At 42.7% G+C, this 13,141-nt stretch overlaps 1 protein-coding gene across 3 annotated transcripts in view; it reads right to left on the reverse strand.

Moving 5' to 3' along the window:
- Masp1 (MBL associated serine protease 1) overlaps positions 1–13,141 on the reverse strand; it is a 66,834-nt gene that overhangs the window by 21,726 nt on the left and 31,967 nt on the right. For all 3 annotated transcript variants that reach the window (XM_090343649.1, XM_090343658.1, XM_090343639.1), the window contains exons 4-8: positions 12,512–12,643; positions 9,153–9,349; positions 8,066–8,213; positions 6,762–6,880; positions 5,847–5,925 (exon numbers count right to left, since the gene is read on the reverse strand). In XM_090343649.1, coding sequence (XP_090199775.1) covers positions 5,847–5,925; positions 6,762–6,880; positions 8,066–8,213; positions 9,153–9,349; positions 12,512–12,643 — 675 coding nt within the window. The remainder of the gene's footprint in view (positions 1–5,846; positions 5,926–6,761; positions 6,881–8,065; positions 8,214–9,152; positions 9,350–12,511; positions 12,644–13,141) is intronic.

The following is a 13,141-nucleotide window of genomic DNA, read 5'->3' on the forward strand; positions in this document are numbered from 1 at the left end:
TCTTTTCCAGGGTCTCCTTTAGGGGATGATGGAGCTCATTTCTAAGAAAATCCCAATCTTACATGTAACATTTTATGATAAAGCTGGAGAATCATGAAGGAATTACAGTACTTGATAGATCGAAAGGAACCTGACCTAGGACGTTGAGACTATCCTCTGTCCACTCAGATAAGATATCTGACTAATCCAAAGTTATTGTCAAAGAGAGAATTGAATGTGACCTTGAATTCAGTGCTCTTTCAGTGAATAATACTAGTAGTTCATAAGGGTCTTTCCCCCCACTCAGTTAAATGGCTTATTCTAGGTACTAGCTGGTTAATAGTGGACCTTAGAATCAATCACTCCAGACGTCAAACAGAATTTTCAGTTTCACCTCCTTAAGAATTATGTGAGTAATTTGAGAAACAGAGAGTAGAAGCTTATACTTGAGTGCTAGCCAGACATTGTGATTTTCAGTTTCGGGCTTTATATTCATCCTTTCAATTGCTAGAGGGTTATGTAATTTAACATACGCATAATTCCAAGGTACTTCAGGCTGAAGGAGATGGATCAAGGAAGGGAGTAAGTGTGAGTACTTGCCAGTAAAGAAGGCAAAAGTCAGAAGGGCTGGTTTTGTCTTGGCCTCTATTATGCCTAGAAAAAGTTTCCATTTGCTTTGATCATGTCAAAGTACAGACACTTTTCTGGTTTGTGAGGTAAATGTGCAAAGGTTAATGCCTGGATAATAAGAGGTAATAAGAGGAAATAATATTGGTTATTTGAAGCTGTGAATAACACTAAATTTATTTTCCTGCTGAGGCTCAACAGATTTTTCCCTTCTCTCTGGGAAATGCACTTGACTAGTCTTTGATATTAATATTATTTGCTTCGATTAAAAGTTAGCCTCTTTTTGTCTTAAAATATCTTTGAGATGCAACTAGCTGGTTCCTTAACTACGTTTTGCTGCTCTTTCCTAGAAGAATTTCAGGGTTGGACATAGACTTAGGAGGTATTATCTGGATATAAAGTTTGTCTTTATATTGCTCCAGAAAAGTAGTTCTGTCCATGAACACAGTGGGTCTTGCAACTAGAGAGATGAAAATATTGGAAAATAGAAGGCCATTTTGGCTCAGTGACAGTGAGTAAGGAATGAACGAACCTCCATCCTAAGTGTATAATGTTAGGCAAAAAAACCTTGGGAGATGACTGAAGACAAGCTGGAGGCAACTACTTCCTCTTAAGAGGACCACGATTGTCTCTGCTGCAGAGTCACTGTGTGTCAGATCTTGTGTTCTCAAGTAAGTCCATTTTTACATTAGGAAATGTGCCATCTACACCAGGAAATCAAAAGGCCCTTTTTGTTGGGCATCAGTGGCTTAAGCCTGTAATTTCAGTTACTCAGAAGGCTTGAGTTCTCTTGTTCAAAGCCAGCTTCGGCAGGAAAATCGGTGGGTCTCTCAATTAACCAGCATATTAAAAGTTGAAAGTAGAGTTGTAGCTCCAGTGGTAGAGCAGCGTCCTTGAGCAAAATGTTAAGAGATAGGGCCCAGGCCTTACATTCATCCCTAGAACACACGCGCGCGTGCGCGCGTGCACACACACACACACACACACACACTCACTCACTCACACTCTTTTCCCCTTCAATTTCCCATTTCCTTGGCCTCTCTCTCTTGCTCACCACCCCCACCTCATCTCTTATTTATCTTGTTCTGCCAGTTATGGTACACCAGACACATCTTTCTTAGGTATACAATCCTGAGCAATGCTTTAAATTAACCCCGTGGCCTCTGAGAAACTACAGGTAAGCAGCTCTCTCTAGAATGGAAGACCAAGAGTAGGGCCTGAGCGCCCCTTCCAAGACTCATCTTCTTTCCTCCAATTAGTAGATCAACTCTAACTTCACCAGGATCTCCTCTGCTGCCTCCTCTCCTGGTCTTGTGCCTTCCTGTACCTGGGACACCATATCCATGTGGCCTCTGAGACTTTGATCAAACACTAGCCCTTCTTAGAAGCTTTATCTATTCCTTCTACCTAGACATGGTAGTTTTGGAATATTTTGGAATATTTTACTCATGTCTTTCTGATAGTGTTTATCTTATGTTTCTTGGCACTGCAATTATTTGAATGCCTATGAAATTTTCCTTTCAAATTATATTCTCTGTTATACTGGTATAAGTCTGTGACTATTGTGTCAACTTGCAACCATCTGTTTATCTCCTCTCTTGGTGGCACCTCTGTTGCCTTGGCCTCTAGATCAGTGTCCACATGTGCAGTGTTCTGCCTTCACCGAGTAGACATTGAGACCTGAAACAGATTTAGTGACAGTCACAGTGTTCTCTGCTGTGTGTTCAAACCTTGTTTAGGCAGAAGCTGAGATTCTGCAACCCAAGCAGTTGTTCCTCAGTCCTTTCTTCGCCATTCTTTACGACTCTGCAGTGTCCATGGCCCCAGAACGGAAGACCATAATATTCATGTAGTGTCTATCCTTTTAAAAATGTTTAATCAGTAAATCTGAACCGACACAAAACTTATAAACTGAGAAGAATGAAACTTCTACTGGAAGAATTTCAGCCCTGTGTTAAATAATGGTAGAAGGGATATTTTGTGAATGAGAAAACACCCAGGTTCTCAAAAATCCACACTGTAAGACACTATAAATTATTGTCCGTATTACTTACTCATGGTTATTAAGAAATTAGTGACTGTAAAAAATGTTTATAGTCCTAACGTCAATGGCATTCTGGCACATTTAAACTTGGAGTGTGAGCTGTTTGGATCAGAAGCCAGGGCCAGTGTTGGTCTATTTAGCCTAAGGCAGTATGATTGTATATCAAATCTTATGTTTCTAGAACTGAGGGCATTTTTTCCTTTGAGAAGAGTACTGTCCACTTAGAGGTCCTAAAAAAAGTCACCCATTGTCTTTTCATTGCTTTTTGGATTAATGTTGAATGATGATTGAATCCTCAAAGGCAGGATTTTGTTCTCTCTCACACACAACAGCTTTAACTGCTGAGGCTGTGTGGCTTGCTTGGCATTTGTTCTGATCCACACAGAAATGGACAATGGAAGTGTTGGTAGGTGGGGAGGGGAGAGTAGCTGAGACTTGGGGATCTTTGTGCGTGATCCATTCCTGGATGTCTGAATTGTGTGGGGTTTCCATCCTTCACTTTGTCACTTGCTCTGACTCCAATTCGCTCTCCAAATCCATCTCGCTTTCTGTCACTATAAAGTCAAATTGGGATTGGGAGAGAAAGAGAAAGAGAAACAAAGCAGAGACAGGAAGAGAGAGATAGAAAAAAAGAGAGAAAGAAGAGAAAGAAAAATTAGCAAACAAAGCAGAAATAGCTCCTGCAGGAAATATAGAAATGACTCCACCAGAATTAAGAATGCACAGTTTAGGTAGAGCCAGTGCGAAGGACAGTTTGGGATGGTTGAATTTGTACCATTTGGAAAATGTGCACAATCTTACATCCTGGCTCCTGAGGTTATAAGATTTGTTTCTTGGCAGGGAGCTTTACATTCATCTGATCCGAACCCTGATTTGACACGTAGAATTCAGAATACAGTAGATTGTCTCATCACAATAGTGTGAAGGCAGAGCCTAAATAACGCCCCTTGATTCCCACTTCCTTTCCTAGTACACATTTCTTTATCACACATTGTACACGTGTTGTCTGTCCTCAGTTCATTCTCCACAATCCCCGGGACTCTCAACTCTTCATTCTGATCTGTACGTCTTCCATAGGTCTTAGAATAACACATAGCAATTGGGAGGTGCTCAACAGAATATACTGAGTGTGTGAAGACATCGGGGTGTGTCCACATGGGAGTTATAACAGTCATAATGCAGAACTGGGCTGTATTGTCTTCATATAAAATGATAAGGTATTCTGCTGCAAATTATGTAAGTCACATAAACTTCCTGAACTGCCTTGCTCTGTCAATGTGGCCATTACAATAAAAGTGTGTGTGTGTGTGCATGTGTGTGTGAGAGTGTGTGTGTTTCATAAGAACAGAGTTCACAGTGTTTCTTACTTTCCAAAAGTGTGAATGAGAAATATCAAATTTTCAAATGAAGGTATTAAACTGTGATGAATTAAGCTTTTTTTTTCTTTTTTTGTCCATCATGGGACTTGAACTCTGGGCCTGAGTGTTTTCTCTGAGCTCTTCAGCTCAAGGCTACTGCCCTACCCCTTGAGCCATAGCATCACTTCTGGTGGTTAAATGATGATAAGAGTCTCACAGACTTTTGTGCCCAGGCTGTCTCTGAACCACGATCCTCAGATCTCAGCATCCTGAATAGTTGGGAGTATAGGTGTGAGCCACAGTGCCTGGCAAGAATTAAGCTTTTCAAAATTAACCATTTCCTGACATTCTATAGGTATGGTATCTAGACTAATACAGTCCTCACAATGATCTTGAGGATTGGAGAATGAATCCAAAATGAACAGGAGAAAATTACGTAGAGACACTCAGTTGTTAGAAATTACATTTAAATGTGGAACCACCCCAATGCAGAGCCAGGTTATGTCCTGAGAGTCTGAAACCATCCTTTACCTTCTTCAAAGTGACTCTTGCTTCATCCTGCAAATGACTGGCTAAGGACTCCGCCACCACACTATCCACTAGGCCACCTACTGGAGGAGCTTTTGAGTTCCTCCTGTCTGGAATCTGAATTCTCTATGGTGTCATTCATAGGCATCTGTAAGTACTGAAATCTTCTGCTAAGCCCATAGAAAACACTTCTTCATATAAGGATTATATCATCATATAAAAAGCACATTATGCTACTAAGTATGGCTGATGTTTGCCTCAGAGAGGCCTCCGCACCTGGGGACAGCAGAGAAGATTTGTCTGTTTGCTGAATGGGAGCCATTCAGTAGAAAGGGAAGAGGACAGAGCTTCAAAGTTCACATGAAAAGTAATTAACTGAGATCAGTGGGACCAGTTTTAACTCTTGAGTTTTCAAATCCCCATTCTATAGCAAATCTGTCCCTTCCCTTCCCTTCCTTTCCCTTCCCTTCCCTTTCTTTCCTCTCCCTCCCTCCCTCCCTCCTCTCTTTTTTCTTTCTTTCCCTGACTCTGTGACTAGGTATACCTCTTCTCATCATTGTTGCTATATGTAAGTTTGTAAACTTATGGTTATGCTTACTTTGAAATTACTGGAGTGTGAAGGGAAAGAAGGTTAGGTGCTAGAAATCTATAATTTTATAGGCGCAGCAGATGACTTCTGTGAACTATACTACTTTGGATCACAGGCATAAATTATAGAATAATCAAATAAATGTGGACTCTTGAGTTGGTAGTTGAGGCAAAGGATCATGTCCCCAGTTACTGAGTGGATTAGGGCACCCAGAGCAAGTAGTCTGGGTCCCAAGAGCCTGTGAAGAGCTGTGTCCCTTCTCTCAGATGGGCCCACTGCTGACACAGCAGCGTTCTTACACACCTCTGAGTCATGAGCTAAACCACAAGACATGGATGTGGATACTGGCCATAGGTAAGGTGTCACCCAGCTCTGGGCACCAATGACAAACTCCATTCCTGCATTAGCAATTGCCAAAGCTCCTTTCAAATGTGGAGACATGCCATTTCTTTACAAAGTTTGACACTTTGACTTCAAAAAATTACTATTTAGAAAGTCAGCAGGGACCCACAAAACGCTTCTCTTTAGACATTATAGTCTGATGTTTAAAAGAGACTTTCTTTTTGTTCTGTCCAATTCTCTGATATCTATTGACTTCCTGTATCATGCCTACATAGCAGCTCTGGCCAAGCTGTCCCACTTACATAATCTCTGCTTCTATCCCCCCAGCATGGATGGGGAAACTCATTAAAGTTAAAATGAACCAGTCTGGTTTTCTTACTTTTACAGGTGGGCATCTCATGACTCCAGGTCCCATCCTTCAGACACTCCATCTGTAATAGGTCTAGCACCATGTAATCCTGAGCAGAAAGGAGACGGGATTGGGAAAAAGAAGAAGAGCATGAGGTTAGTGGCATCTGTTGGCCAGAAAAACTAATTTGAACTCCAAACCTGGCTCATTTGGACTGGCCTTTTCCACCCATGTGAATTCTGAGAGCAAGTGTACAGATAGGGGGAAGACAGAATTCATAGTCCCTTGGTTTGTACTCTAGATACATGTGAGGGCTGTGTACAAGAGGGGCATAGATTATAGTCTCTGATGGGGGAAACTTCGCCCTGACTTTTTTTTCAGAGAAGTAGCCCTCAACATTGGGCAGGCTGCTGGGCCCTCCTCCCAGAATTTCTGATTCTTGGGTCAAATCCACCCAAGAATGAAAATATTACACCAATTTCCAGGTGATGTTCATATTGCTGGTCCAGAGACCCTTCCTTGAGAACTATTTGTTGACAGCCATGGTCCTCTAGCTTTACTGAACATTTGGCTTACCTGGAGGACATTTCAAGAAATATCAACACTGATTTCAGCCTTAAAGATTCTGCTTTTCATTGAAACTGTTATTTCCGAAGATGGGAGGCTAAGGAGTACTCACCCACCACCTTTTGTTAAGATTATTAGTCTTGATTATAGAGCCATTAGGACTCATGCTCTCGAGAAGAGGACCTTTGTGCTCTTAGTAAGAAGTGAGAGAGTTTGAGGCACATGCATTAAAATTTCTGGAGCCTTTGGGAGAGAGGCTTTGGGGCAGGTACGAAACTGTCCCGGCATGATGACAAATTGCAGCAGCCCATCTGCTCTGGAAGGCTCTAGAAATTTTCTCTGATCCATTCTCTTCTCCTTTCAGGTAGGAGACTCTACCTTTAGCACTTTGTAGCCTGTGTCACAGGTGATAACCACTTGGTCTTTGAAAGAATATGTGGCTTGCAAAGGCTCAATATTCCCATGGACTGGAGGTTGGAGCTTTGGGCACTCATTTCCTAGTGGGAAGTAAATGAAACAACAGCATGTAAGAAAGTGAAGCATGTACATGAAGGACCCTAGGAAATAAGCCTGAAGGTGCATGAAACAACAAGACTGAATAACAGAGATCTGAGCCCTTTACGCCCTGCGGGAAAATCAATCTGCAACCAGAAGCCAGTCACTTTCTAACTTAGCTCTCCATTTGTCAAATGAGGTAGCTGGCCAGATGATTTCATTAAAACTCTATGTTAAAAGTACTAAATGTCATTGAATTCAACCCTGTCCAAGCCCCACTGTGCTGTGGTCCCCTTAATAGTCTCCCAATGTGTTTGTAAGGACAAGGATCTCAATTCCTCTCAAGTCTGTGCCTCTTTGATGAAATGAACAATGTTTTCTCATTTAGCTAAAATGGATATCCTTGTGAATTTGACTCACTGGGCCACCCAAGATGACCCCAATTTCCTTTTTCTTTCCAAGGTCCTGCTTCAAAGTATTAACTGCAATCATATGCTTCTGAGTCCTCTCTTCTAAAGGTTAATTCTGATGTGATCCCCAAGCTTTGATACTTTTTCCAGGGCCAATTCTTTTGTAAATTTCCGGTCCATGCTTCTTCCCAGACTGGGCACTCCATAGAAGCCAGGGCTTCAAGGGCTATGAAGTGGATTAGTCACTACTGTGTAATGTCCACATTCTTCTTCCTTGAGTGATTACAGATTTCTTAAACTGAGTAGCGTTGTCAGGTTTGGGGCCAGGCTGGCTTGTCTTGGACATTAAAAATGGGACTTGTGTGCTTTGCCAATCTAGGAGCTCACAGGAGGCAAACTACCATAATGAAACATTTAGAGCTTCGGGACGCACCCAAATACCAGTCCCTGACTTAGAGAAGGCTGAAAGAAACCTATCATGGCCTAATGAATGGCTGTATGAAGAGTAGGGCTTAGAAAACAAGATTTCATTTTTCCATCTCCATCAAGTTCTTTTGAGAACAATCCGTTCAAGCCGACCTCATCACTGCTCTTGCTACTGTTTTATAGATGGGAAACCGAGTCTCAAGAGGACATGACCCTAAGTTTTAAGTTTTCCTCAGCTCCAAATCCGACTAGTTTTGAGAGAAGTCCTAGACACACACCTCCTCCCCCATCAGCCACCCCCTGGTGGGCACTGAGTACCCCAGTAGCTGGGACTAGAGAGGGGGATGTTACCTGAAGCTGTGTATGAGAGCCTCCAACCCTGGTTCTCCCCAGAATTGTCACTGTGGAACATGATCTCAACCCTATGGCTCTGGGTATTGATGAGTTCTGGGGCTTTCTCTCCACAGAAGGGCCCCCAAACGTTTGGACCAGCTTTAATCTAAGAAAAGCAATGTAGATGCAGAGAAGAGTCACATCTCTTTCTAGAGATTTTGATTACACCGTTTCTCCTACAAATGGCAGCTCTCTTTGTGGGCAATTCATTTTATGGCTCTTTCTGATCTCATTCATGGCTCTTGTTCCTTTGGATAGCTCTCACAACGTACTGTGTTCTAGCCTCTGCTCATTTTTCTCTCTAGAATAGCTCACTGTCCACATGGCTTAAAAAAGCATCTATTTGTTCACTTGATGGCATACTGCCTTCTCACCTGTTCAGCAGTTCTCCTGAAATCAGACCCCAACAGGCAACTCCACTTAGATGCTTCAGCAAGTCACTAAGAATTGCCGAGTCTCCTTCCTATATAGCTAAGAACTATCTCCTCCACTGTGATAGACATGGCTGACATTCACATTGCCTCTGCATCACACCTACACTAATGAACTCTTGAAATTCGGTGGCGACTGGGCTGTATTATTCTTCCTCCTCTTTATTTGCCTTTCGAATAATAATTTCTTCCTTACAGATGAATCAGCTGCATAATTTGTGAGGTCCAGTCTGTCATAAAAATGTGGGCTCCTTGTTCAAAGGATATTAAGACCATCAAGATGGCAATGGCAGAAAAACCAAGCACAGGTGAAAGGACAGAGCCCCACGTGGCTGCATGGGGTGGGCATCCTTGAAGGTGAATCTGACACCTTCCCCTCTCTCCCCCTACTCCAAAGACCCAACAAGCTAGGGAGGTAGCCAGGGAGCTAGCTTTTGAGTGAAAAGATCCTTGGGGTGGAGCTGATTAAGATGCTAATTTAAATAGTGAGTAGTTAGAAATATAAGGATTTAGCCCTCTATCCTATGAGAAGGGGAAAAAATGCAGAGTATCGATGTTCCTAGCTCAGCTAAGGTTTCCGGCATTCCCAGGACAAACGTCCATTGAAAACTCACCTTGATGTAGTCATAGGGGCAGGGTACCTCAGGGTGGTCCTCGATGTCGAAAGTGTCCTCGAATTGTAGGCTGATTACAAAACCCTCCTCTAGCATGATGGTGTAAAGGCATTCAGAGCTCTTGGGGTAAGGGCTGGGGTAGTCTGGGCTGGTGACCATGCCCGTCATCTGGGTGAAGAGGTTATCACTGCATTCCACTGCAGGGAAACAGCAGAGAAAATGGCATCCCACCATCACAGTCACAGCAAGCCCTTGCCCTCCATCCATTCCTGTGTCGCCATGCGATAAGCAGGGAAAGGGATCAATCATCCCCATTTCACAGGCGACAGACTGAAGCTCCCTGAAGACAAGTGCTTTATGGAAGGTCACAAACCAAGTAATTTTTCTGTCAAGACTACAGCTGAGTCTATTTCTCTATCCAGAGCTGTTTACCCTTTGGGAGGACCTTTCTCTCTCTCTGGTACTTGGGGACCGGGCAAGGACTCAGAAGGGATGGTTTTGAGATGGCATGATTATGAGAGATACTCTTTGTTGGCCATTTTTGGGTTTCTTTTCCCTTGATCTCTCTTTCATGCAGACATCATTAGTTTTCTGCTCAAGGTCTCTCTCTCTGTCTGTCTCTGTCTGTCTCTGCCTCTCTCTCTCTCTCTCTCTCTCTCTCTCTCTCTCTCTCTCTCTCTCTCTCTCTCTCTCTCTCTCTCTCTCTCTCTCTCTCTCTCCCTCTCTCTCCCCTCACCAGTATTGGGACTTGAACTCAGAGCCTCTTGCTTGGCTTTTTCACTCAAGGCTGTTGTTCTACCACTTGGGCCACAATTTTATTTCTGGCTTTTTGCTGGTTAATTGGAGATATGAATCTCATAGACTTTTCTTCTCTGGCTGGCTTCTAGCTGAGATCTTCAGAGCTCTGTCTCCTGAGTGTCTCCATGAGTGTTCCCCTCAGTGTCCTGCTTCAAAGTCTTTCTTGATTCTCACATAATACAAGATCACACTCCCTCATTCTCAAGCTGTTTTCCTTCTGTGTGTCACAGTGCTTCCTATCCCCTGACATTGTCCCATACTCATGTTTTGATTTTTTTTTTGTCCTCACTAAATAAGTTCTATGAGTTCTGGGAATCTTCTTTGTTCCTCACTATATTATCATCAAAGACCCAGTGTCCTAGGATCCTGGCCATGACTTAGCCTTAACGTCCTGTTATTTGCTGTTGAACTTTTGGCCTTGGGCTGACCCATTCTAATGCTGGCACGTCCATACTTTCTACACCTTTTGTTTCTCCTGCTCATTTGAAAATAAGAAAACTGTAGCCCAGAAAGGCAGCAGTGACTTAAAGTCCCACAGCATTGAACTTCGGAGAGAGGTTTAGATCAAGGTCTCTTGAATCCTCATCTGTTTTCATTTTCTACTTTGAGCATTCTCATGAGGTTACTCTCATCCCTAGGTTCTTACATAATGCACAGATAGACATATAATCCATAAACCAATATGTCTATGGTATCTAAAAAGAAAAGATAAAAAAGGCTCCTAGGGCCAGGAGTTTGGCCTATGGTAGAGTGCTTGCTTAGCATGCACAAAGACCCAGGTTTGATTCCTTGGTACTACATACATAGAAAAAAAGCCGGAAGTGGTGCTGAGGCTCAAGTGGTAGAGCTCTAGCCTTGAGAAAGTCCAAGGACAGTGCTCAGTCCCTGAGCTCAAACTCAGGACTGGCAAAAAAAAAAAAAAGGCTCCTGAGGCAGGCATGAAACCAAAGATCAAGTAAGTATTCTTGCTCAACCTGCCTGTGTTTTCTTAGCTCTCGCTGCGTTCAGTACACAGTAGATAGTCAATACCAGTATCTACTTATTGAATGTAAACTCATATAGAAAGTATAACTCTCTTCAAGGATATTCCTTTCTTTTTGCAGTGGTGGAATTTGAACTCAGGATCTCACACTCATCATACAGCCATTCTTATCACTGAGTCACAGCTACAGCTTAAGACAATTGATAATGTGCCTATTCTACTGATTTACAATTCTCTTGATGGTTAATCTTGATGATTAACTTGACTGGTTTGAAAAATGTCTGGAATATTAATGAAGCATATCTCTGAGTGTATCCTGAAGCTATCTCCAGAAATGATCAGATAGTGAAGGTTCCTATCTAATCAATTGTTTAATCCATTGATAAATTCAAAATGGGAACAGGCTGTTGGGAGGTGATGGAACTGTGCAAATTGGGGCTCCCTTGGAGGAAATAGGTCATTGTGGGGATGTGACCTCAGAAGCTGTGTCTTGCTCTGATCACTTCCTGTTAACTCTCTGCTTTGCTTCCTGTCTGCCATGACGTGAGGTGCTCTGCTCCACCATCCCTGTTCTCTTTATTACAATGGACTGAAACTATGAGCAAAACAAAACTGTCCTCCTTGAGTTGTGTCTGTCAGGTATAATGTAGTCATAATTACAACAATCCAATACTTTATAGTGATGGACAATCTAGGGATACCTATATTATAAGCAGCAGATTTTGATGAAAAACAAAGACCTCTTGTCTCCAGATTTGCCCTCTTTTAGAGACCCTTCATCTAGTTTCCAGTCAAACTGTAGGCAAGCTCTCTCACCCTGGGTCAGTTCCCCAACTATCCTGAGCTTTCTAACACTCATGAATGTTTGCAGAGACTGTTCTTCCTGTGTGCAGTGTCCTCTTTACCCAGCTTAGTTCAACTCTGTCAAGGATTATCATCTCTGGAAAATACTTGTCCACTTTTCCAGAACAACCCAGGTCTCTGATTGTGCTAAGATCACATCTCCTTCACATATGTGTAGTAAATATAACATTCATGTCATCTAAGCATTTGAATGGCTGTTACCCCACCAACAGGAGACACTATTCCTTCCAGAGAAACTAAGTCTTTCCATGTCTCAATTCCTGACCCAGTCTGACAACACAAAAAGGAACCAAGTTGGTGGAAAATGGAAGCAAAGGGAGAATGGAAAGCATTCTTGTAGTCTCTGCATTTGCCTTTCTTTCTCTCTCCTTTTTTTCTCCTTTGGAATGAGCTTCTCTCTGTTAAAGAGGGAGCCTCTGGGTGAAACATAGTTTCTGGCTCAGAAAGGAATGGGAAACCCAGCTTTCCTTAACTTGGCCAAAGTGGTAACCTTCAGTTGGAAAAGATGATCTGATAGTCTGAGATTCTTCTAAGAACTAGATAGACCCCATACTTCCAGGAAAGGCAAGCATTTTAACATCTTTATCCAAACACAGTCTGTAGTAGATCTTTGACTTCATTCCTACTCTGTATCTGCCTTTCTTTTGAGTCTTCTTGGTCTTATTGCTAGAGGTGGTGTATCATGATGCTTTCCAGAATCATTCCAGGGCTCTACCTCGGCAGGTCCTGTTGTCTGTGTGGAGGATATAGCCGAAGCGACAGGAACAGTAGTAGCCGCCAATGTAGTTGTGGCAGTAGTGGTCACAGGACAGCTCCTCATCCTCCCTCTCCTTGCATTCATCCACATCTGCGGGGCAGGGAAAGCCTCTTAGTCAAGTGCTGCATCCATGTATGCATTTACAGCCACTCACTGGGCTGGAAGGCTCATACATTCTTTCCTTTATAAAAAGCCCAGAGACATCCTTTACTTCCATTTTTTTTTTACAAGGAAACTAGGACCCAGAGAAGTTCTACAACTTACTCACCGTTACGGAAAAGCAAATTCTGGCAGAAGCACTATCATTTCACAGTGGCAATAATTATGGAGCCAGGCAATATTCTGAGGAAACAAGGCTGTTACCTCTCATAGACTGTAGGTGGTAAAACTGAGACCTACATGCCCTAGGTGGGAGGGCTCCAGAGTGTGTGCTCTAACTTCTACTCCGTGTTGCAAGTACCTGATGGGGCTCAGGCCCCATCCTAGACATCCGAATATACTTTTTCTTAAAGAGGCACATGAATAGCCAAGAAACACATGCAAAATATGCTCGTTGTCATTGGTCATCAGGGGAGTACAATTTAAGTC

This window comes from Megascapheus bottae, chromosome 1 (assembly GCF_031878675.1).
Source record: "Megascapheus bottae isolate mThoBot1 chromosome 1, mThoBot2.hap1, whole genome shotgun sequence".
Taxonomy (NCBI): domain Eukaryota; kingdom Metazoa; phylum Chordata; class Mammalia; order Rodentia; family Geomyidae; genus Megascapheus; species Megascapheus bottae.